Source organism: Haliotis rubra, unplaced genomic scaffold, assembly GCF_003918875.1.
Source record: "Haliotis rubra isolate DU_JTF1 unplaced genomic scaffold, ASM391887v1 Scf725, whole genome shotgun sequence".
Lineage (NCBI taxonomy): Eukaryota > Metazoa > Mollusca > Gastropoda > Lepetellida > Haliotidae > Haliotis > Haliotis rubra.
Genome location: NW_025767441.1, coordinates 94,805 through 120,513, shown reverse-complemented (window position 1 = coordinate 120,513; position 25,709 = coordinate 94,805). Strand labels below are relative to the sequence as shown.

The 25,709-nt window shown below is 40.6% G+C and overlaps 1 protein-coding gene across 1 annotated transcript; it reads left to right on the top strand.

Moving 5' to 3' along the window:
- Positions 1-895: 895 nt before the first annotated feature.
- On the top strand, positions 896-25,458 carry LOC124259500 (very low-density lipoprotein receptor-like). Its single transcript, XM_046693629.1, has 9 exons — positions 896-1,009; positions 3,402-3,521; positions 3,769-3,894; positions 4,663-4,782; positions 5,474-5,596; positions 6,324-6,443; positions 8,708-8,827; positions 24,870-24,872; positions 25,286-25,458. The coding sequence occupies exons 1-9, from the start codon at positions 934-936 to the stop codon at positions 25,456-25,458; spliced, it is 981 nt and encodes a 326-aa protein (XP_046549585.1). The 5' UTR covers positions 896-933.
- The last annotated feature ends 251 nt before the right edge of the window (positions 25,459-25,709 follow it).

Sequence of the window (25,709 nt, the reverse complement as noted above, 5' to 3'; positions counted from 1 at the left end):
TTTGTACTTAAAATGTGGCTTTAGCGGTAGTTGGTATTATTTAAATGTGTCTCTCCCGGGCAGACACCCACAGGTCAGCTGTCTGTAATTAACCTTAATTAACCGAGTATGGTCGATCTGCCACGGAAATTTAACATAGTGGGTGAGGTGCTGGATACTGCAGGCTGACCATACAGGTATCGTAATACGATACAGGGCTGTCTGACAGTCAGTAGTATATATAATTCCTGTCTCTCCAAGTATTTTTATATCTACCACCGGCATACAAGCATGGGTTTTCACGGCTCATAATGGTATGTCGTACACACATACTTTATGACAGCAACAAGCATTTAGCCTTCTATCCCAGTGACGATGTGAATTATCATTACGAAAAAAAATATCCAAGCATGACGACATGCAGTATATACGTATGAATTATGATTATGAACTGTCTCGATGTGTTGTTTGCCAAATGGATAAATAGTGTGATGTATTATGTGTCATGAATTGTGACACTATTAACTGCACTAAACATATGCGTGACTCGAGCTTTCTAACCCTTCTATTTAGGTCCCGCCATATTTTTAGCTTCTGCTCCTTAACCGAAAATAAAGGTGACAATCCCTGGCGTTCGTATAACGAGGCAGTGAGTGAGTGAGTTTTAGTTTAACGTCGCTTTTAGCACTATTACAGCAATATGACAGGGGGGGGGGGCACCAGAAATGGGATTCACACATTTTACCCATGTAGGGAATCGAACCCGGGTCGTGACGAGTGAATGCTTTAACCACTAGGCGACCCCCCACCCCCACCCCCACTAGGGGGCACTGGAGAAGTATGACATATGTGTTGTGTACGACGTCAACGCGGATGTCATGCCGCACCTTCAGTATCCGTCTAGACTACAGTGAGCCTAACTGCAACCACAGATAGCTGCGTTACAAATCTCCTATGATGGCTCTGCACTTAACACGCGTGGCATTCATTGTTCTGTTAACCTTCCATTCACTTCAACTGGTGACATCACGTATGTATTCATTTTATGTATGTTGTATCATATATGTTGAAATATAGTATTTATCTTAATTCTTTCGTGAACACCCAGTATCCTTACTGTGGCAGTACGGTGATTCATAACCACGTTTTCGAAATTGTCGGAATTGTACATCTGTCCCATTAACATGTATTCTGATTATGCCAACGGTTTTTGTTGTTTCTGTTGAAATGTCTGTGTCGTTTACTTCTAATCTTCTTATGAACAAACGTGTGTTTCCATGGGGTTGTACACCATATTCAGCAACATAGTCAAACTTTCCAAATGACTGAATATGTGGGTGGGACAAACCAGTGGCTGATACTGTGAGCAGTGTCCCACGCTCCTGAGATATCATGAGGCGAAGTTAACTAAGCCTAATTGGGTTGAGTTGCCTCGTACCACGGGAAACACACGCTTCCTGGACATTTTGTGATCCGGGTTCAGGCCTTAATCTATCATCCAAACTGTGTTCAACAGGATATATCGCTTGTGTGAGATCATATGATATCTCCAAGTATTACAATTATTATACTGTCACAAACATAACAATCAAAGTATCAAGAAATAATATAATTATGAGTGGTAGCTTCAGACTACACACTATGCTTTCATACAAATATTGTTCTAGTTGTTTTTTTTTTTGTGTGTGTGTGTGTGTGTGTGTGTGTGTGTGTGTGTGTGTGTGTGTGTGTGTGTGTGTGTGTGTGTGTGTGTGTGTGTGTGTGTGTGTGTGTGTGTGTGTGTGTGCTCTGCAACAGTTCTTGTGTAAGACCCTCAGCAACCAGCCTAAAACAACAGAGCGGATTTATGTCGATCCAATTTTATTATGGCGGCTCCAGACACACGTGTCATACAAACTACAACCACTATTGCGCAACGGACATAATATCCTGAGTACATCAGATTTCTATTATAAAATGTTTCTGACTTTTCACAAAGGATTCAACTGGAAAATTAACTGTCAACTTTTAATTGAATTAATCACAACAAGCAAATTGTAAAATAACTCTTGTATAATAATTCTTTTCACCAAGATAATACTCCAACGGATGACAATATCAAATCCAGGTATTTGGTGATAATACATTATGTCACCCAATATGGTATTTTGAAATATTGGAAATACTTATACATTTGTTACAAAATCACTAATGTATGATTACGTCATGCATGAAGAGCAGTTATTTCTGATATACATATTCATAGAAATACCATGTTTATACATGACCCATAGTCACATAAAATATGTAAACAATACTGTTGCTTTATTCAAAATTACAAAAATGACTTGACAATAATTCCTATAGAATACCAGATACATGTGTTTTACCAATTTGCAAGTGAAAATACATTGAGATAATACATAGAGTCACAACATAACCCGTAACTCACTTCTCGATGAGTAAAATCAACTTCCACTATATAAACAGATTAGAGTTACTTCCCCTATGGCGAGGGGGGAGTATACCAGTCACGTGACCCACGAAACTAGGAGACACTCAAACTTCAATCAAAATTGGCGGCTATTTACTATTATTGGTTTTCCTACAATAACATATGTCTAAAATAATTGTTTTGACTATTTAAATAAGTAAAACACCTATTGTAAGTACGAGATCAATAATAATTGAATCTAAATCGAGTGTAAGCGTTACTACACAACTTGACCTTCACAACATCACGAGCAATTCAGCTCGACATTGATAAATTACCCAAAACATCACATAAACAGCATTTCAAGTTCCCGAATGACTATTTTCCGGTACCAGGTAATGTAACAAATACGTAGTTGTGTACAGAAGACCTTATTTCGACCTACAGAAATGCATACGTACCTAAAACAACAGAGCAGATTTATGTCAATCCAATTTTATTATGACGAGCATGCCGCTGCAATCTGATTGGTCCGTTGACAACGGACGTCCCTAAGCTCTTCGGGCAGAGTTATCCCCATTGGCATATTACCGAAGATAGCTAATATTCTACATTCTTACAGTTGCCCCTCTTCTTGTTCCTTTATGCAGTGGTTAAAGGGCTTAACCCCGATTCGTAGATAATGTTATAATACAACATGTCAGTTTGTGGAAGGAAATTCCGAAATAACGGCTGTCGCAGTAGAAATCTGTAGATCACAACTCTATTTGCCCACACTCTCGAATGGACGTGTGTTGTAAATCGGTACGCCATAGAACTCACTAAATACGACGTGATCCAAGGTTGGAAATGTTGCCCAGAAACCTGTGTTTTAGTGCGAGGAACCTTAGCTGATTTATGGTCACGTTCGTTGAGTTAACTACTGCTGTGTCATACTATCAATAACCTATTTGACTGCTATAAATATATGTTAGAATCTTGCTCTCACTCTTCTCATTTGTACCTGCAGAGGAACAGACATGTGGGCAGAACCAGAATATGTGTACAGACAGTAAGCTGTGCATTCCCGCTAACTGGTTCTGTGACGGAGACAGGGACTGTTCCGACGGGAGCGACGAGATGGGCTGTGGTATGATACATATTATCCGCTGATGAGAAATGTGAAGTCACATTGAGACTCACTCACTCACTCACTGACACTATGTTGAACAATTTTAATGATATGCTCACTGCCGTCATATCGAGATGTACATATTTTATGAAATCTGTCACAACTACAAGTCAGGCATAGGTCATTCCTGGTTTGGCCTATTGAAACTAGGTGACCGACCAATGTCATGCAGATGGAATATTGCTCTAACTCTTCTCATTTGTAGCTACAGAGGAACACACATGTAGCCAGAACGAGAAGATATGTACAGACAGTAAGCAATGCATTCCCGCCAACTGGTTCTGTGACGGGGAGAGGGACTGTTCCGACGGGAGCGACGAGATGGGCTGTGGTATGATACATACTATCCACTGATGAGAGATCGGCAGACATAGCAAAATTTGCAACAGAGCGTTTGCCCTGCCCTGCCCTGCCCTGCCCTGCCTATCATAACATATATCCTATATCCTAGCCAACATTATCTTACTCTATTTTACCCTAATGTACTCCACTCACACAATCCAAACATATACCCTACCGACCCTGGCCCCTCCCACCCCACCTTACTCACACTTTCCTATCCTACTCCACCTTACTCTACTCACAATATCCTACCCTACTCTACCTCACTCTACTCACAATGTCCTATCCTACCCCACTTTACATTCCTCACCCTATCCTACTTCATTCTATCCTACCACGCCTTGATCCACTTACCCTATCCTACACCACCTGCCCTACTCAAACTACACCACACTATCCTCCCCTGTGACGCCTTGCCCAACGTGACACCCAACAACAACCCGGGCCCCGTTTCACAAAGCGATCGTAGCGCCTAAGGTGATCCTATACTATAACATAGACTTACGACTGTCGTAAGGCTACGATCGCTTTGAGGAACGGGTCCCAGGAGCGGTGACATTGCTTACCCAGTGATGCCCTTACCCACTCTTTCATCGTGACAATTCCTTCATCATGTTACTGTACACTATCAAAGCTAAATGGCTGTATTGTTATAGGATGAAGATATTGCCAGTGCTAAATCACTGGTATGTGACATGCTTACTTCCGTCATATCGATATGCACATGTTTTATTGACTCTGACACAACTGTCCCCAGGGCCCGTGACGTGCAGTGAGAGACAGATGATGTGCTCTGACAACATGACGTGCATCAGCGAGACGTGGCTTTGTGACGGACAGCAGGACTGTAGTGACGGAAGTGACGAGGAACAATGTGGTATGTAACTGTTAGCCCTACAAACTGATGGAATGCTCCAGTTAGATCACAGAGATCATTTCTTCGTCCACCTGTTAATACAATTATAATTTATCACAGAATGTCTTCGGTATCTGTTTGAGCTCAACTATTTCAAATGCCATGCTGATTTTTCATGTATAGTAAGTCACCTACTGTCATTTTTATGTATGATTTTATAGCTGGAACCTTTACTGTATGTGTTAATGCTTTGTTGTGAATGTCTGATCATAATAATGTTCAACTTATTGAGATGATCAACAAGTGAAACAGTATTTGCCTTTTAAAATTTGCAAAAGGTAAACTACAAAACAAACTGCAAAAAGGCTGGAATTCCATGAGGGCCCCATCAGCAGTACTGTAGTATACATGGGGCGGTGGGAAAGCTTAGTAGTTATAGCTCTGGCTCTTCATGCTTAATCTGTGAAAGCCTTTTTTGGGGTCGTCGCTGAGAAGCGATTGCACAGGTGTAACCAGGGGACATAACCTCCTAGAGGAACCTCCTACTTGGTAAACCACTAAGTCTTCCTGCTTGTCCATTTTTCTTTCATGTTGGAATGTTTATAGTTTTGTTATTTTTTACATCCATGTATCACTGCATCATTTTAGACCCTCTATACATTCTCATCTCGCGCTATCAAATTCGCTTACTGACCAAACAAAATTTCCTTAGACAAATGCAGGGCCAATCGGACATATTGTGCAGACGGTCAGGGCTGTGTTCTAAACAGGTGGCTCTGTGACGGCGACAGGGACTGCGTTGATGGCAGCGACGAAGGCCCACAATGTAGCAACGGTACGTACACAACCTACTATACATGGAGATATTGATCCAGAATGATACCCGAATTTGTTATCAAAGTATGGCGACATCAACATCATAAGCCTTGTTACATATAATGCAATTGGGATTTGGGTTGCGAATTGGCTCCATTAAACCGTAAGAGTCGACTTAATGGATTGTCTCCGATCAGGTGAAGGCATACCCCGACTGAGTGATTCGCTTCTCAGAATAGCATTCACAGGTGCGTCTGTCCAAGGATAGATAGTGTACAGGCTGCAGGGTGTGGCGTCAAAAACAGATGATCCAACTGTTCAGTTACTACGAAAAGGACATATTTAAGGCATCTGTCATGCCTAGAGAATACTAGAGGGTATTCGGTGTGACAATCTGATCCTTACCCGTTTGGCCACCAACCCTTACTCATATTCCAACGAGTTGTATGATGGCAAATATCTGGTATTACAGTGAATGTTGACTTACACTTTACCGTCGCGTGGAACAGTGTTTCAGTACGATTATAATGTCAGTGTGGCATGTGAGGACAGGCTCAAATTTATGTGAGACGTTACCACTTCTTTCAAACCCAGGAGCACATCATTGACCATGAACTAGCTAGTATTAATGTGGGATCTGAAACAAATACATGCCACGGTTGGCAAATATACAGTGGCGTGATATGTTGTTAGCCAGTGTAGGACAGGTTCACATTTTTTATTTTAGCTGCTTGATTTCTCCACAGACACAAGTACATGCCGGGGAATGACAGCCATGTGTGAAGACAGCAAACAGTGCATCCCGACTGTCTGGCTTTGTGATGGAGAGGAGGACTGCTTCGATAGAAGTGATGAGAGGAATTGTGGTCAGTTGTTCTCATTGTATTTCATATATCAATATCGTAAGTGGCGACTCACGGGATCGGGGTGGTCAGGCTCGCTGACATGGTTGACACATGTCATCGGTTCCCAATTGCGCAGATCGATGCTCATGCTGTTGATCACTGGATTGACTGGTCCAGACTCGATTATTAACAGACCGCTGCCACTCACTCATATTTCAATAACAAATTGGAAAGTTTCTTACAGTTTATCAGGTCAATTAATATACTGGAAACACCACCTCCATCAGCCTGTCGAGGGCCTCGCACTCTCTATCTGTACGTAAGTATTATTAAGTAGTTAGCTGAAGCCACTTAACGGACAGGGTGTTCAGATTCGCTAACTTCATTGATCCATATCAATGAATCCCAAATGTGCAGATTGATATTAATGGTTTGCTCACTGACACGTTTCATCCTGGCTGGATTATTTACAGAATGCCGCTATGCAGTCTGAATATTGCTACATACGGCAACAAACAAACAAAGTCACTGTGGTTACAGAAGTCTTAAATAACCAAAATATTTTTCATGAGAAATGCCATGACAAACTACTGAGTGTTGAAGACACCAAATCTGCACCCGGCAAACTCAGGTAACATAGGGGCTACGCCTAACTTTTAAAAAAAAAGTGAGAAAATGGGGGGAGAGGGTTCTGCATCAAGGCACGGACTAGCGCTGTGATATTGCTGAAATATTACTTGGGCGTAAAACTGAACTGTTTCACCCAACTCTAACATTATACTAATGTTATATTAATGCCAGTATAATATTTTGCGGGTTGGGAGGTTCCAGGTACGTGCTATTGCAACAAGAGAAATATTATAAAACACAGAGTTATGCATATGTTTGGCTTGACTAGTCCCTGCCACTTATTAACCCTTTACGTAAGTAACTCATTTAGATGATAGGCTAAACCGAAATATTACATATTTTAAGTTTCATGTTCACTAGATTCGATACTTTATGTGGCAAGTACTACAAGAAGGTCTGCCAGATACCAGATTGTAACTTACAACTTGTTTCAGAACGTGTGTATCAAGTGTAATAGGCTTCTCTGCCCAGTGACAGTTGGCTATAATAGGGTTTAGGACCTTGCGTTGTGTACTTTTTTATGTGGTCATGGTAAAGTAGCCAACTTCAAATAGGCTCTATGAATCAGGCCTCATTGCTGGTAAAAACATAACAAATAGAAAAGAGAAACTCAATAATTTATTTACAAAAACCTAAACCTATCCTAACCCAACAACCTAACCTAGTCTATACCTTAACAATCTAACCTAACCCCAAACCCTAATGAGACATGGCTCTGATTTCAGAGCCTATGTCCAAAACAAATAAATATCTTAATTTCCTATGTAACCAAAAACAACCTAAAAATTGGTCTGGATTACCAGGACTCAAGCAACTGAAATAAATGTCCTCACCTCTGGTGAACCAGTGGACTAAAGACAAGGAGTGCTGTGAAGCTACTTCCTTTATAGGGCTAGAGGCAGGCAGTGCATGTGCTGCACATGCCAGGCACAACCTGCCGGGTGTGTTGTGGCTATGCATATCAGCATAGCCGAGAACACACTAATAACCCATGTTATTTTAACCCAACCCCAAATAGAACTCAAACTTTACCCGAAATATCCTAAACTCCCACACAAGCATGAGGGTAGTAATCTATTTCTAACACGCCGTGTAACTGCACCCTTCTGATACTGAATCGATTCATGTTTTGGCTATTCGCATGATCGTTGTTGCGCATTAATACCTAACACAACTGTCATACATCCGTTTTGGTGCTCACTTCTCACACTGTGTGAGCCTAAACATTAATGTCGTACCTGTGGTTTATCATGATGATAACGCAAACGTGATAAGGAAACACATTTATTACACACTCTAACACCATAAATGTTCTAAACAGACGTTGTTGAATTCGACCAGAAAACTAATCAATGAATCCCAATCAGGCAAATAGTCTGTCACAATATGGTCCCAGGTCATCACAACAGGGTTGCCAGTCACGGACATAGTACTGAATCTTACACATCAATGAATCTTATACTCCAGTTCTTTCCAATGGGTTACAGATTGAAAGGTGAATATAAATGCCAGCGACCGAGATTAGCCATGTCTCGATTATCCACTGAAACGGATTCTTGTAAAAGGCAATAATTCATGAATGGATCATTAATGATCAGTCTTCGCGGAAAACGCTTGAGACATTTTTATCACACACTATTTTTTTTTTAAATCAGCAGCGCCAAAGTGCAGTGTCGATGAGACGATGTGCAAGAACAGCGACCAGTGCATCCAGAATCGCCAGCTGTGTGACGGAAAGCAGGACTGCCCGGATTCAAGCGACGAGAACGGTTGCGGTAGGTGATAGATCTTTCACAGTTGTAGATAGATCGTAAACAGATAAACACCTTCCAAACGTTTATTTAGTCAAAACATTTTAGTCTCCGCTCATTTTATCATCACCGACCGTGACGATCCGGGTTAGAATTCATCTTCAGAAACCCATGCTTGTCTTAAGAAGCGACGGACGGGATCGGGTGGTCAGGCTAGATTTGGTTGACACATGTCATCGGTTCCCAATTGCGTATATCGATGCTCATGCTGTTAATCACTGGACCAGACTCGATTATGTACAGACCACCGCCATGTTGCTGGAATATTGCTGAGTGTGGGGTTAAGCAAGATCCAAACCAAATCATTGACAGAGATGATTTGGGGGCATCGCTCTGACAAACCACGCTTACGTTTTACTTAATAGGGTAAAAAAAAGCCACACGAATATTTTCATAATCATAAAGAAATTCTCTAATAAAACAAGAGTCAAATGTATGTGTGCTTTGACGGGAAAATACAATCGAACATAAATAATTTCATAAACCTTCAAATGGCATAATTCACTATATACCTGGATACTTAGGTATAGCTTTACATTATTGTCTTAATGCAAGCCAGGAGCATGTTACAAGTCTGTGTATGAGGAATCATTATGCATGCCATTTATGTAAAACATGCACTCCAAGGTAAGCTTCATTTTGTGATACGTTTAACAATTACAATGTGTTTTACCCCGTGAAGGTCCCTGTTAGAACTGGACTTCAACAACTATTGTTTGTCGTAAGAGGCGGCTAACGGGACTGGGTTATCAGACACTCAGATTTAGTTGAAGCATTTTGTGGCATCACAGTTACGTTGGTCGATGATCCTAACGCCAGGCACTGGATTGTCTGCAACTGACTCGAATGCATTGATCGGATGGCAATGTCGTGGATATATGCTCATAATGTCAATCACTGGATTGCAGGGTCCACACTCAATTATTTACATGTTGCTCGAAGATTGCGAGTGCGACGTTCATCATTAAAAGTGTCTTTATGTAAAGAATTGCCGTAACAGCACTGATCAGACAACGGTAATAACTGTGTTTCCATTTCCTTCCAGCTGCTGTGTACAGTTTGAAGAACATTCTTCAAGGTTTTAGAACGCTCTTTAATAATATCCAAACTGAAGGAAAATAAAACGTTGCATTATTTACATTTTACTGTCTCGTTGTTGGGCACTTAGAGACTGACCATTCGATAATTTAGGGTCGCGAAGCTAAGGTTTTGGTGGGTGGGACGGAAATTGGAAACTTGCTGCTACCGAATATATATTCTCACTATATACTTTTAAAATAGTGAGGCTAACAGACCTGGTTTTGTAAGCCGAACACATATCCAGCCTTCTAACAAAATTCCCACCCCAACCCCTACAAACAGCGTCCTCGTTAAGAATACCAGATGGCCAATCTAGTAACAGCCATCTTCATTTTGAGACGATCACTTTTCCTTGGACATAATTTTCTTCCCAAACTACTCAATCAAGAGGCCAGGATATAAGGAAGGTGGTTAAATTGGCAATCATTCAATATGCCTTAAAATGCATGCAAAAACATATCTGTAGTCGCGTGAACATCTAGGATTCAAACTCACGATCATAGTATCCAGGCAAGCCTAAAGGGCCGCAACTCTGACCAGTACAACTATTTACGGCGCTCGTCGAGTCGGACTTAAGATACTTTGGAGCCATTTTATGAAAGGTTTAGGACAATAGTGATGGTGAATCCTTTCCTCGAATGGTCCTACATAGGTTAACAGGACTGTTGTCTGGGTAAGTTGATGCGAGACGAAAACGATTATGTTCTTTACATGTTGTATTTCTGGAATCAAACCACGGTATATGTCAGAAGGGAATAATGCCTCAATCACTCGGCTACCTCTGCACCAAGTGACACTACATACAGTCTTCAGATTACACAATTCAAAACGTTTTAATGTACAGTTGGGATGGTGTTCGTGTTCCAAGTGCGTTCAAAAATTGTAAGGTTCTTCTTTTCAGTATTTGCTTGTGTATAACTAAGCGTTCGTCGCGGCCTTGCTTTAACTGACACAGTCACGATCCTGAGGTTCTGTGGTTTCTCAGCATTTAGGGACGTCTTCATTGCAATCAGCCAAACTTTAGTAACTACAGAAGAAGGCATCAATATATACATTCGTTAACACTCGTGTTATTCTGGGACAAACCTAATATCAACTCGTGCCCCTCAAGAAGGAATTCATATTAACGTATATCGATGCGAGACCCACAAGTCACGTGATCTCGTGAGGCGTCGACTGACTATGCAACTGCAGTTGTTTCCAAATTTTGATACGTAACTGCACACATTACTTGTTTTCTTTGGCCGAATTGGAGACAAACAGACAGATATTTCATTACTGTCTCGCCTTGTGGTACATTACATATACACAGTGTTAAATATAACAATAACATTTTACACAAGCCATTCCATAGGAATTATGAGAGACACACATATATGTAACCTATGTTATATTTGGGATTACACTCCCAGACTAAATTTCGCCATAGTACTTCTATGTGTTCGGGGCATATGTGATACTATGAAATGTTCCGCTTGATATCCACTTTTCGTCACAGTCTTATAGGTTCTTAGTTTCCCTGTATTGTCATTAGTCCTTTGAGTCCATGCACACCTGACCGCCTCCGTGGTGTAGTGGTTAGAGTGTCCGCCCGGAGTGCGGAAGGTCGCGGGGTTCGATCCCCGACCGCGTCATACCAAAAGACGTTAAAATATGGTACTTGTTGGTCCCTGCCTGGCGCTCGGCATTAATGGGTACAACAAGGACTGGTCGGCTTGGAGTCAGTATAATGTGTCTGAGTGGGGTATTCATGCTTCACTGCGGCATAGTATCTCAGTGGGCTAGCACTATAAAACCAGCTTCAGTCTGGGCTAGTACAAGCAGCCGAACATACACATACACACGCATGCACGTCATCATATGAGCGAAATATTCTCAAGCACGACGTTAAACCCAATACCACCACCACCACCATGCACACCTATATCTAGTGAATAGCGTATACGTATCTTCCATTATCTTACCCATGCCTGGTCACCCCCCATATGTCTCTCCTGCGATGAGGCTTTCACCGTCAAGCATATTCTGCTTGACTGTGTGGATTTTACATCTGCAAGGGACTCGCATTATCACGCAACCAATCTGAAAGATCTGTTCTCCAGCGTGAGCGCCCATCTGATACTGAACTACCTGAGGGAAGTTGATCTATATCATAAAATGTAACTGTGTAATGTCACTAAAGAATTTACCTGCTTTTCAATTTAATGCTATGACATTCTCTGTTCTAAAATGACAACGTAATGAATGTATGTCTTTGAAACGAAACCACTTTGTACTTACAATGTATATTAATGCAGATTTGTTCTCGTCACTATATGGCTGGAATAATGCCGATGTGACGTAAAGCCCAACTCAACTCAACTCAACTGAATGATGTATAAATAGCGGCAGTCACAGCCTCTAAACAGTTTTCTTAGCTTAATATTCCAGTTTTTACACCCGGGAGTGGGACACTTATCAGTCCATAGAAATATCCTTTTGTTTAATCTGTTGTTGTCCATACTCATATCACTGCGCCACTGTTGTAGACCAGGGCCCCGTTCCACAAAGCGATCGTAGCGCTAAGATGATCGTAACTCCTATACTTTAACATAGACTTACGATAGTCGTAGCGCTACGATCGCTTTGAGGAACGGGGCCCAGGGCTTAGATTTTTCGAAGCTCTCTTAGCGCTAAGATAGTTAGTTAATGTATGGCAGTTACGACTATCTTAGCGATAAGAGAGCTTCGAAAATCTAGGCCCTTGGCCCCATTTCACAAAGCGATCGTAGCGCTAAAGTGATCGTAACTCCCATACTTTAACATAGATTTACGACAGTCGTAGCGCTACTAACGCTTTGTGAAACGGACCCCTGCAATCTTCTGTGATATGCTTACGGGTACCCACCCTATATCAAAAAACACTCCATCAGTTGGCACATATGTACCGGCACCTATATATGACCTATGGGTAAGCAATCAGTGATGAACATAGACGTATGGAGTTAAAAAATCCCACGCCGAAATTACAATATCTTGTAGTATTATTCCATGGTTCTGAAACTCACTGCCTGAAGATTGCCTGCTGTTATGAATACCAGTGAAACCGATGTTTATCGGCCCGTACTTTCTGTTCCACAAGGGATGTTAGTACTTAGCTAATCGTAACTCCCCTTCATTAACATTAATTGAGGATCCACTCAGTGCAAAGGGTGTCTTCGCAGGAAGGCGTCTTTTTTGGCGTGTAAAAACATGGGCCGTTTTTTCGTTTTCGCCTTCGTGCGAAAAGGGTGGAAATTTGCAACAATGGGTTCAGGTGTTTATACAAGACCCCTTATCCAAGAGGAAGGCGACAAGCACAAGACGTTCATGTTCATATTATTCATACATATGTACAACATAACAGTTTATCACCGTCTGTCTGCATACTGGTCGGAATCCAATCGTGCAAAGGGGTTTTTCTCGTTCACCAGGCAGCTTAGGGGGATTAACAGTTAGGATTGATTGATTGTGCAAATACTCTTCATGCCTGTGGGATATGGTCCTGTGACATATGGACCCGTGCAAAGATCTAACGGGGCTGAGACTGAATTATAGATAATTTAACTCTACTCAAAACCATTAAACATAATCAAAACTCAGCAGTGTTCTTATTTTTACAAACTGCCACAATAATAGATATATAGTGAAATCATTCAGTATTGTTTATCTAATCGTATGTGGTACGTAACATGTATAACTGTGGCATCTTATGAACGTTACACTATACTATTAAGTTTAAGGCGATTTTAAAGGTTTTTAAGTGTTACTGACATGTTATGTAACGATAGAAATCAGCTATAAAACCCTTCTTGGTGAACAACAGGTTGCAGGGTTTAAACACCAGGCCTACCAAAGAAAATTCTCAGAGTGTGTCCTAAATCTTGATTTTGATTACTATAGACAAGGAGTTAGGAACGCTATTCGTGGTCACTGGACAACGACAGCAATGCACTAAGTTACACCAGTGTATTTATTCTTATTCGACGGTCGTGTAACGGGTAAGGAAACGCAGCATTCCCGCTAACGGTGGGGCCATTTACACACAGGCACGCACACCGATAGCGGGGAGTCAGGCAGAAACCCGCCCATCCAGTTATCATGATTTGGACAATGGAACATAGAGACAATGGAAATCATGCGCAGTGGTGTCATATGGCGGATCAAAGGTCAAGGCAGCAGTGTTGTATATCGATTGTTTTCTATTGATCGGACGTACTCTTGTCAACTCTTTGTACACTCCAGAAGAGGTATATAATGATTTAAGGAGATTTCATGCGGTTTTTTTATGTAACTGTGTAAGCATTAACGGGATTGAGGTTAGATCTATATATCCGTTGGAAAATACCACCCCATCGGCCATACCTCCCACCACTCTACCGCAAATATGTGAACGTTTGTTAGTATCAATCTGCACGTCTAGATACTACGAGTGTCTGTAGTTAATTATCACATAATGGCATTTCTAGTATCTTGTTGTTCATACGAGATGGAGAAAACAAAATGCTACCGTTCGCTTTTGAACAAAGGTCTGCCACTCAACACAACATGCCCTGTTGCGGGCAACACAAATTCCTTCCTACTAGCAACCGGTACATTTTGCTCTGGGGTTCGGTCTGTTAAGTAGGAACCGGCACGCTACACGACCTTGAATCCGACACCGCCGATACACGCTAGATTCCTATCAAAATCAAGTAATATGATACATCCTTGTCACCATATCTGACCTCGTTGAACATCAGTTCATAGTCACCGTCAATGGCAATACTCGCCCCTTTAGTCAGCACAGGGGCCCATTGAGCTTGGTTTGCTCAAATAAAGTGCTGATCACAATTGAGAATTGACTGGTAGTTAAAGTTACACGAAGTCCCTCTCCATTGTCTCTTTGCTGCGTCCACTGATGGCTAAACTACATATATAGTTATATCAGCTTCCTATTTCACACAAAGGAGGTAAGGTAAAATGGGGTTTAACGTCGCACTTAAGAATATTTCGAATATTTACGTGCATGCGTGTGTATGTGTTTCTGCTTGTACTAGCCCAGAATTAAGCTAGTTTTATAGTGCTAGCCCACTGAGATACCATGCCGCAGTTTAGCATGAATACCCCACTCAGACACATTATACTGACTCCGAGCCAACCAGTCTTTGTTTTACCCATTAATGCCGAGTGCCAGGCAGGGACCAACAAGTACAAGTAACGTCTTTTGGTATGATGAGGCCAAAGATCGAACCCGTGACCCTCCGCTCTCCGGGCAGACGCTCTAACCACTGCACCACGGAATGCGATCCCCATAAAGGACCTTAATGTAGCAATATTTTAGTTACGTTGTGCATTTCAAAAGCTTATTACTTTCCAACATAATTGTTTGTGCACACGCTTTTACACTGGCCCCTTCCTGGAATATTGCTGAAAGCGGCGTAAAACCATACTCAGACACTCAGTTTAACACTGTCCTGTTAGGGTGTTTATGTACAGCACTGGATAGACCCAAAGCCAATAACAGCCAATCACGTACATGCTGGTATAATTTGGACCATTTGCGGCTTACTGTAGCATGACCTCAAGACATTTGGAACATGTTAGTTGGACGTTGAACGTCTTTTATCTCGATATCCAGCTTCCACGAGATCTCCGATGAGTATTTGATTACGAACATGATACAGAAAACAACTGCCTAACGGCGTATGTAGGCGTACACTGACTACCCGTACACTGAACAGAGCCCAGTGGCTGTGCTGTGTGGCGGCTGTCGGCCTGGGGAATGAGTGGGTGGATTGAAGAGGACCACATATCAATTACCGTACGTACACTGCTTTGTTAACAAGAAGTATTCAAACAATTGATCATTAGTGACCAACTCGTGTTGTTCCGGGACAAGCCGAAGGTTACGCAAAGGGGCGAGTGGTGACGAATGACATTTACTAAAACTAGGAACATCGTGTGTAGTTGCTTGACCATGTTTTAAACTTCACACGGGCATGTAACGCAATAGCTGACATCACGCTATACATTGTCACTAACGAGGACCTATATAAAAGGAAAGGCATGTAACGCAATAACTGACATCAAGCTATATATTGTCACTAACAAGGACATATATAAAAGGAAAGCCATGTAAGGCAATAACTGATATCAAGCTATATATTGTCACTAACGGAAACCTATATAAAAGGAAAGGCGTGTAACGCAATAGCTGACATCAAGCTATATACTGTCACTAACAAGGACATATATAAAAGGAAAGCCATGTAAGGTAATAACTGACATCAAGCTATATATTGTCACTAACGGAGACCTATATAAAAGGAAAGGCGTGTAACGCAATAGCTGACATCAAGCTATATATTGTCACTAACGGAGACCTATATAAAGGAAAGGCGTGTAACGCAATAGCTGACATCAAGCTATATATTGTCACTAACGGAGACCTATATAAAAGGAAAGGCGTGTAACGCAATAGCTGACAACAAGCTATATATTGTCACTAACTGAGACCTATATAAAAGCAGGGATACTCTACAACATATAGAGTTTCCCTGATAAAAGGTAAGGCTTTTAACGCAATAGCTGACATCAAGCTATATATTGTCACTAACAAGGACATATATAAAAGGAAAGCCATGTAAGGCAATAACTGACATCAAGCTATATATTGTCACTAACGGAGACCTATATAAAAGGTAAGGCATGTAACGCAATAGCTGACATCAAGCTATATATTGTCACTAACGGAGACCTATATAAAAGGTAAGGCTTTTAACGCAATAGCTGACATCAAGCTATATATTGTCACTAACAAGGACATATATAAAAGGAAAGCCATGTAAGATAATAACTGACATCAAGCTATATATTGTCACTAACGGAGACCTATATAAAAGGAAAGGCATGTAACGCAATAGCTGACATCAAGCTATATATTGCCACTAACGGAGACCTATATAAAAGGAAAGGCGTGTAACGCAATAACTGACATCAAGCTATATGTTGTCACTAATGGGGACCTATATAAAAGGAAAGGCGTGTAACGCAATAGCTGACATCAAGCTATATATTGTCACTAACGAGGGCCTATATAAAAGGGAAGGCGTGTAACGCAATAGCTGACAACAAGCTATATATTGTCACTAACTGAGACCTATATAAAAGCAGGGATACTCTACAACATATAGAGTTTCCCTGATAAAAGGTAAGGCTTTTAACGCAATAGCTGACATCAAGCTATATATTGTCACTAACAAGGACATATATAAAAGGAAAGTCATGTAAGGCAATAACTGACATCAAGCTATATATTGTCACTAACGGAGACCTATATAAAAGGTAAGGCATGTAACGCAATAGCTGACATCAAGCTATATATTGTCACTAACGGAGACCTATATAAAAGGTAAGGCTTTTAACGCAATAGCTGACATCAAGCTATATATTGTCACTAACAAGGACATATATAAAAGGAAAGCCATGTAAGATAATAACTGACATCAAGCTATATATTGTCACTAACGGAGACCTATATAAAAGGAAAGGCATGTAACGCAATAGCTGACATCAAGCTATATATTGCCACTAACGGAGACCTATATAAAAGGAAAGGCGTGTAACGCAATAACTGACATCAAGCTATATATTGTCACTAATGGGGACCTATATAAAAGGAAAGGCGTGTAACGCAATAGCTGACATCAAGCTATATATTGTCACTAACGAGGGCCTATATAAAAGGGAAGGCGTTTAACGCAATAACTGACATCAAGCTATACATTGTCACTAACGGAGACCTATATAAAAGGAAAGGCACGTAACAAGGTCAACAAGCGAAGTTCGTTTTAGGACGAATGGACACTGTATATACCCCAATACCACGCGAGCTCGTAATCCAAAAATTACTTCCGAAAATTCTAGGTCCCAAACTACGGCTTCGATCTGAATGACTTTAAACAAAACATGTCCCAACAGATCGCTTGTTGGTGTTCATGCGGGGTAAGTGAAGGCCAAGATCGTTAATGGCGAACGGGCGCGACACTGAACGTTTGAACAAATTTACTTAAACTCACTATGGCAGTTACTTGTGGTTAAGCGTTCGCTCGTGAGGCCGAAGACCCGGCTTCGATTCCCCACATCCATGGTACAATGTGCCCATTTTTGTGTCCCCCGTCATCATATTGATGGGGTATTCCTAAAGGCGGCGTAAAACTAAACTCAATATTTATCAAACCAAGATATGCTAAATGGAACATATCCACGCCAGTCAGTAGGAAAATCACCACTCGTGTTTCATGTGACAGTAAGGTGGTCACATGCCATTGTCGTCATAAAATAATGCTGTCAACATGGTAAAATATGTCAAATATTGTATTTGTTACTGGTCCACTGAATATACTTTATACTACGTCAAGTTGTGATTTGTGAGTTTATTCATTAACCAATATTCGCATTCGTGCACCTGTATTCGTGAAATAGGTATCTTCCCATAAGACAGACCTCCAAAAGACAGACCGTTGTATAAGGCTTAATTAAGCTGTACCCTTGATAATTAATGGTATGTGCCCAGATAAAAAAAAAATAATGTGTTAACTATAGTTTTATCAATTCATGTAATGAATTATGATTTTTAAATTACGACATTTTGCATCAACATATATTTGCCAGATCACATTTACTTGTGAATTTTATCAAAAGCAAGAATTTATATGCATGTACATTCAAACATATGAGACCAAGCACCATATTATTTTACACCACATGTTTGTCAGTGCACATAACATTTATTAGAAAGTCACTTGAACATCATCATTCTCTCCTTTCACCTTGTTCTTGGCATACAGGTAGCCATCTAGAAGGGTGATCGGAAAAAAGTCATAGAAAAGAAGTCATGGAAAAAAAGTCATGGGAAACATAACTATTATAAAACATGCTGTTCTTCAGATATATACTTTGTTTATACTTAATTTTATAAATATTATTTAACGTTCATCTTCAGTAATAAAAACATCCTGTTCTCCAGTTATTTGCAAAACAAATAAGTCAACAAAAACAATATCATATTCACTTCAAAACAGATTCGCTGCAGCCTTGGTAACCACGTCGTGGTATAAGATTAATGTCGTGTTCACTCCGACTCGCTTACTCAGGTGACAGTAATCAAACCCCATCATCATCCATGTAATACTAGCAACACTACATACAAGACGATTGTTGTCAAGCAATGTGTATCAAATATGTATGAGTGAGTGAGTGAGTATGGTTTTACGCCGCTTTTAGCAATATTCCAGCAATATCACGGCGGGGCACACCAGAAATGGGCTTCACACATTGTACCCATGTGGGGAATCGAACCCGGGTCTTCGGCGTGACGAGCGAACGCTTTAACCACTAGGCTACCCCACCGCCCAAATATGTATGAACATATTCGGAGCTGAATAACGAGTCAAAACACTCAGAGGATATAAATAATGTCACCCACCAGAGAAATATAGCTGAAGAAAGATATATGTCGGCAACGGCCCACATGCTCAAAGACAGACTATAGCTTCTTAGCTTGCTTTGGAATCAGTCCATTATTGAATAAATCTTGGTGCAAGTTGATCACATTCTCTAACCAGGCAGTAGTTACAACGCATTCACTAGATCACTAGGACGGTCACTTGATCACTGGAGTTGTCTCTGTGATCAGTAAATGAAACAATATGCAGGCACTTTTCAATCAGACAAATTTAAATACAACGGAAACAAATTACATTCTGTGAAAACAATTGTTGATGCAATATTGGCTTACATAAGCTAGACATATCGTCTTAACTATTACATTTACACATGTAACATAAATATGGTAGACTGACTGACTGACTGAGTTTGGTTTACGCCGCTTTTAGCAATATTCCAGCAACATCACGGCGGGGGACACCAGAAATGGGCTTCAGACATTGTACCCATGTGGGGAATCGAACCCGGGTCTTCGGCGTGACGAGCCAACGCTTTAACCATTAGGCTACCCCACCGCCCCAAATATGGTAGAATAAGCGTGATATCCTATTCAGTTCTTTAAGTATTCAGTATCATATATTTATGATACAAAGAATATATATCCTGAGAATCCCACTGGTGTGTTCTGGCTGATATAAAAGTCCTCGCCGCAACCTGTTCATGATATAAACATACTATCAGTACTTTTATATTTACAGACCAACACAACCACACAATCAAACACGGTGTTTCTCGTACACCCGTCATACACATTAACATATGTAACAAGTTTAATTACCATATTATTCTGATACTGACATTTACATAATTGACTTATATATTAGACTGTTACACATAGAATGCAATAATACCAACTAATGACCTTAACATTCCTGATCCAGTCTCTCTGTCCCCGTGCAGCGTGTAGCGGTTATGAGTGAGTGCACAGGTGAAAACAATGAGTTTGAAAGTAGGACACCTATTCAAAACTCGCCAGTCATGAATGTGCCTGGTCTTCTACTTTGATTAATAACCAAAGTTTACCGACCTACTCTACACAGAAATGAACTGACCCATTGAGAATAACGTAACAAAAGAGAGGGGCTTTAATAATGTTACTTAACTTACAACTGCTTAAATATCTTATACAGCCTGAAATGTGAGGTTTGATTATTGTTGATACATCAATGAAGATGGCTGCTTTGTAAATCTGAAATTAATACAGTAAATAATGTTAGTTGTCTGAAATATACAAATGACATGATTTACAACAGTTATGTAACATGACCAGTATGTACAGAATTGCACTCTACCACAGAAATTTGCTTTCAGATACATATTTTTTCATTGTATCACTCTTATGCTGTTGTGATCGGCATAACCTTACAGTGATTAGGATTGTAGTTACAAAGAAATGGAAGAATGTCCCGCTCTCTGTTTCCGTCTTCGTTTATTGAGAGTTCGCGATTGTTTTGTTTGTTTAACAGTCTTTATTTCCTTTTGAAAACTTTGAAAACTTTAGAATACATGCGATTTTTTCTCAGATATGCTTCAGTTTAAAAACATAGTAATGTTTTGGGGTTTTTTCAGTTAAGGTTTCACATACCTTTAGAAATAGTAAGTAGGTCACGGTACTCTGAGACAAACTACGCACATTTGGTCCGTCTGGTAAAGTCATATTTGGCGGTCGCGCAATTTGGAACCAGAACTGGTTCTTGAATATACGCTTGTCACCGGAAATCTGAAGTAAGCTGGGTCCCGTCTCGCATATCGCAAGTTGGCTCGAACCAAGGGAGCCGGGAAGCAGCTTAGTGCCGGAAGTAGCGCCTCGCGAGACTTACAGGCCCCTTTCTACTTCTTTTATCCCATTTTCTTGACTGTCTTTCAAGACATCAGTTTTTGCAATATTTGTCTTCTTGTAGTCCTTTGGAATTTCTTGTAAAGTGGTGTTGGCTATTTCCAACTTCTCACTGACTTCCGCAAGTCTTCAGTATAATTCGTCACAGTCGTTGTTTTCAACGGATGATTTTGACTTTATAACTGTTCTGGACATCTTGAACTGTATACACCGTAAATTCTATAAAACAAGTGATTTCTGCGGGTGCATGAGTGTAAATCATATCAAGATCGTGTCCAGATATTGTGGTCAAAACCCTCTTTGTGCAGAAGATCTTTCGCCGCTCAATGGCTTTTCAGTAAGTGAGTGAGTGAGTTAATATTCAGCGTCACATCGGCAATATTGCAGCCATATCGAGACGAGAACAATTTAATTTATATCGATAGTAAACTCAATAAATTTAGAACGTACAAACCTGTCATCGAAGGACAGTAAGATACTAGATTATCACAGCTCTTAATTTAAAACTAGTACGCTATCATAAAACTAAATCATTAGAGACAACAGTACAATATAAATAAACGGCAATAGATCACCAGCAACTGAAGGTTGATCACCATACTAGAGACCATGTGGACTTACAGTACTTCTGCTACCTGCATGGAAGCTGGATTTATATCAACTCTTCAGCATCTGGCGATTGTAGTCAAATTTAGCCAAAAATAAAATGACAAAAATACTACATTTAAAACAGCTGGTAAATTATAAAATTCATTTGAATGTTTCGAAACTTACGTACCCTTTCAGAAAGACAATAAGTTTACAATACTTTAACCCTCCTCGAGGAGACAGCCACTAACAATCTAAGTTGCTAATCTAAACTACCAATCATTAAAATACATCATCTACAAAACATTTCAATCAAAAGTTATGAATTAAATCAATTCTTTTTTTTTTAAATAATAATTAAATAATAATTTAAGTACTAAAAAGATCCTTAACAGTTTTTTTACATTGAAAGACTTTAAGTTATCACTTGTGATGGAAAAATCAATACAGTCAAGCAGGACATGTTTGACCGTGATTCTCTAATCACAAGGGATACAGAACGGAGGATCCTCACCTTTTAGTAAGTACTTATGTGCATATCGTGTATGCGATATGTATACGTTAGCACCCTCCTCAAGGGTGATATGGATTTCAACGCTCGAGCCCTACTTATACCACGTGGGCGCCGAATGGACTCGTACATTGCTTGTTGCACGTGCGTTTCCTGCACCGCCAAGGTTGTTATCCACATATCAACCTCTGCACGTGCAGATAGAAGGTTGATACACAGAAAATCAACCTGCCAGAACAATGGACATAACATACCCTAGTGGTATAACGTCGCATAATGACCTCCTTATATCTGGACTGACAAATCAAGAAGGTGTGACCGATAGTTGGTTTAGTTTGATGTAATTTATTGATACAGGTCTACTTTGGAGTCCTACTTTTTGCATCAGATCACGGGTGTACGATCTAATCAGAGCTTTGTAATCAGAGTACGGAATAAGAAGTGGTGTCACTGATTTATTGAGAGCTGCCTCAGCAGCCAATGGCTTTTCATGTGTAGTATAGACTAGGCGTACACATAGTAGTAAGACCCGCTCAACGGCTCTTCGGGTGTAATATAGACTAGGCATACTCTTAGTAGTAAGACCACCTGTGACTATACTGAATACTTACAGGAATTACGCAACGTACTTACAACATTGAAATGAAGTGTCTTTTCACTTAATCTGCTAAAGAGCTGACAGCGAGGTTGTACCGACATCCCCAACATGTCCTTGATGCAAGGATACAAGAACATGAATCATCAACAGGAACCTGTGACAGGTTACATCTTCTACCTGACCGGACTATATACTGAATGTGATGCCCAATTCCAAGCGACGCAAATGATTTGATAGTCTTTAATTGCTATCAGAAGACTCAGAACAAGCTCTACAACATCAGAACAAGGAAGCAGACAGTATGAAGGAAAGCTGGGCTGTCCCACATGTACACGTGTACACCATCACAGGCCCGTATCATACCTGGGTTCACGCCATGCAGGTGTATACATCACCGCCACAAATAATCCCCTATCACCGATTAAAAAGCATCTTGGATGAGATGCTTCAAGAGACTATGCTAAGAGAACATATGCCATGCTAAACGTACGGTACCCTTACTCTCATTATAATCAGAGACTACTCAGAACCGGTCTGTAGTTGCCAAAATCAATTATTCAACCTTCTATAATTACAATGCATTTGTGTGTACAAAAATAACGTGTTTGCTCAAATATCGTAATATCACGCCATGCCGGTGTACACATCTCCACCACAGAAAACCCAATAATCACTTTCAAGATTAACAGCACACAGCATAAGAACTTAGATGAGATGCTTCAAGAGACTATGCCAAGAGAATGTATGTCATGCTAAACGCACGGCTAGCCTTACTCGAATTATCATTAATAATAATAATAATAATAATCTACTTCTATAGCGCCGAGTTCCAGCTAGACTGCTCACAGGTGTTTGTGCAGTTCGGTCTATTTCATTTCAAATAGATGTGTCTTTAGATGTTTACGAAAAGTTTGTAGACTTGGAGCGGATTTTAACGACATAAGGAGGTTGTTCCATAGCATGGGAGGTGCACATTCAAAGCAGCGTTTCCCGTATTTGGTCGTTGATGGTCTGGTGATAAGCAGATCTTTATCTTGTGATCTAAGAGTTCTTGTTGGTCTATGGTTGTTAAGAAGAGATGACAAGTAAGATGGAGCAGTGTTGGTCTTCAGGCACTTGTAGATAATGGTGAGCACCTTGACTTTTATGCGTCTAGCAACAGGTAGCCAATGTAGTTCTCCTAACTTGGGGGTGATGTGGTCTCTTCGAGGACAACAAGTTATTATCCTGGCGGCCGTGTTATATATAACCTGGAGTCGATGAACCAGGGAAGCTGTTATCCCATACAAAAGTGAATTGGCATAGTCAAGGCGAGATATGACGGTTTTGGAAGAGGCAGGCACATTCACAGGTCCAATATTGACTGAGAATTCTGTCATACGTTCCTGTAAGTGCTTTGGCCCAGCAATGAATACTTCCGTTTTGTTGTCATTTAGTTTGAGAAAGTTAATTCTCATCCAAGTTCAGATGTCACTGATGCAGCTTTCCAGCTTCGTTATCTTGTCCTGAAGTGATGCAATCCTGGAGGCGAAACCTGCAAAGCACTGGAAGTCAATGTAGTGGTTCCGGAAAACATCACCTAGTGGCCACATATAGATGGTAAACAAGAGTGGTCTAAGGACTGAACCCTGTGGAACGCCATATGATAACCACCTATCTTCTGACACGGTCTCACCAACTGACTGAGTTCTGTTTTTTAGATATGACTCAAGCCACATCAATGCTGGTCCGGTGATACCAACAGTCATCTCAAGTCGAGACAGAAGGATACTGTGGTCTATTGTATCGAAGGCTGCTGATCATTCTGCCTCCCATAATTATAATGTATTTGTGTGTACAACCATGCCATTCCTGATGTGGAGCACATGTTCTGGTGTGTTGTCAGGTGGTAAGTTGACTTGCATTTGTTAGAGTTTGTGACGGCTGCCACTTACCGGGCAAACTACGTTCACCTTACCACGAACACCTGGTAACGTCGCTATTTAATATTGATTCATAAATGCAAGATCATATAGTTCTCTGCTCTTGGCGGAGGTTTCGCATGAACATGGAAAGGGTTTTTGTCTTGTTTTCTAGCGTGCATTGTTATTTCTTTTTATAATGTTGTTTCAGGCTTGACCACATATTTCGGACATATTCTAACCATTTCAACAGACAACAAATGGAATAATATGGGTCTTGCAAGAGAAATGGTCCTGATACATATAGATGTGCTGGACACATCTTCACATAACAGTCATGCGAGATATTTCTCATACTATGTGATGCTTTGTTAATGTGCACAACTCCTCTATTTTGCAGATGATGCTTCAGAAAATGATCGTGAAACAAAATCCATGTTCTCCAGGGAACAGCCAGATGCCATTCAAACACCAGGCACGACACGTCACAAATCAGAACATGTACCGTGTGTTGAAGATATCATGTGTGATCTGCATTATCTTCATCAGCCTACTTTGTACCTTATCTCCTAACGAAATAAAAAATGAATTCCCAGCGGCAGAAAAAAGTAACTTCACACTTCCGCTCAATGGAAGTTGCCCGGATGTGATGTTGTGTATGACACAAGGGTCATGGATTACCCACCCATTGACAAAGAACGAGTCTCAACAAATCCACGCGTTTCTCATTGAAGCTCGATCTCACTACAAGGTCTCTGCTAGTATGGAGCGAGCAGATAAACAGTGTGGGAATGTTGGGTTTCCCGGCCTTAAAAGTCACCCTG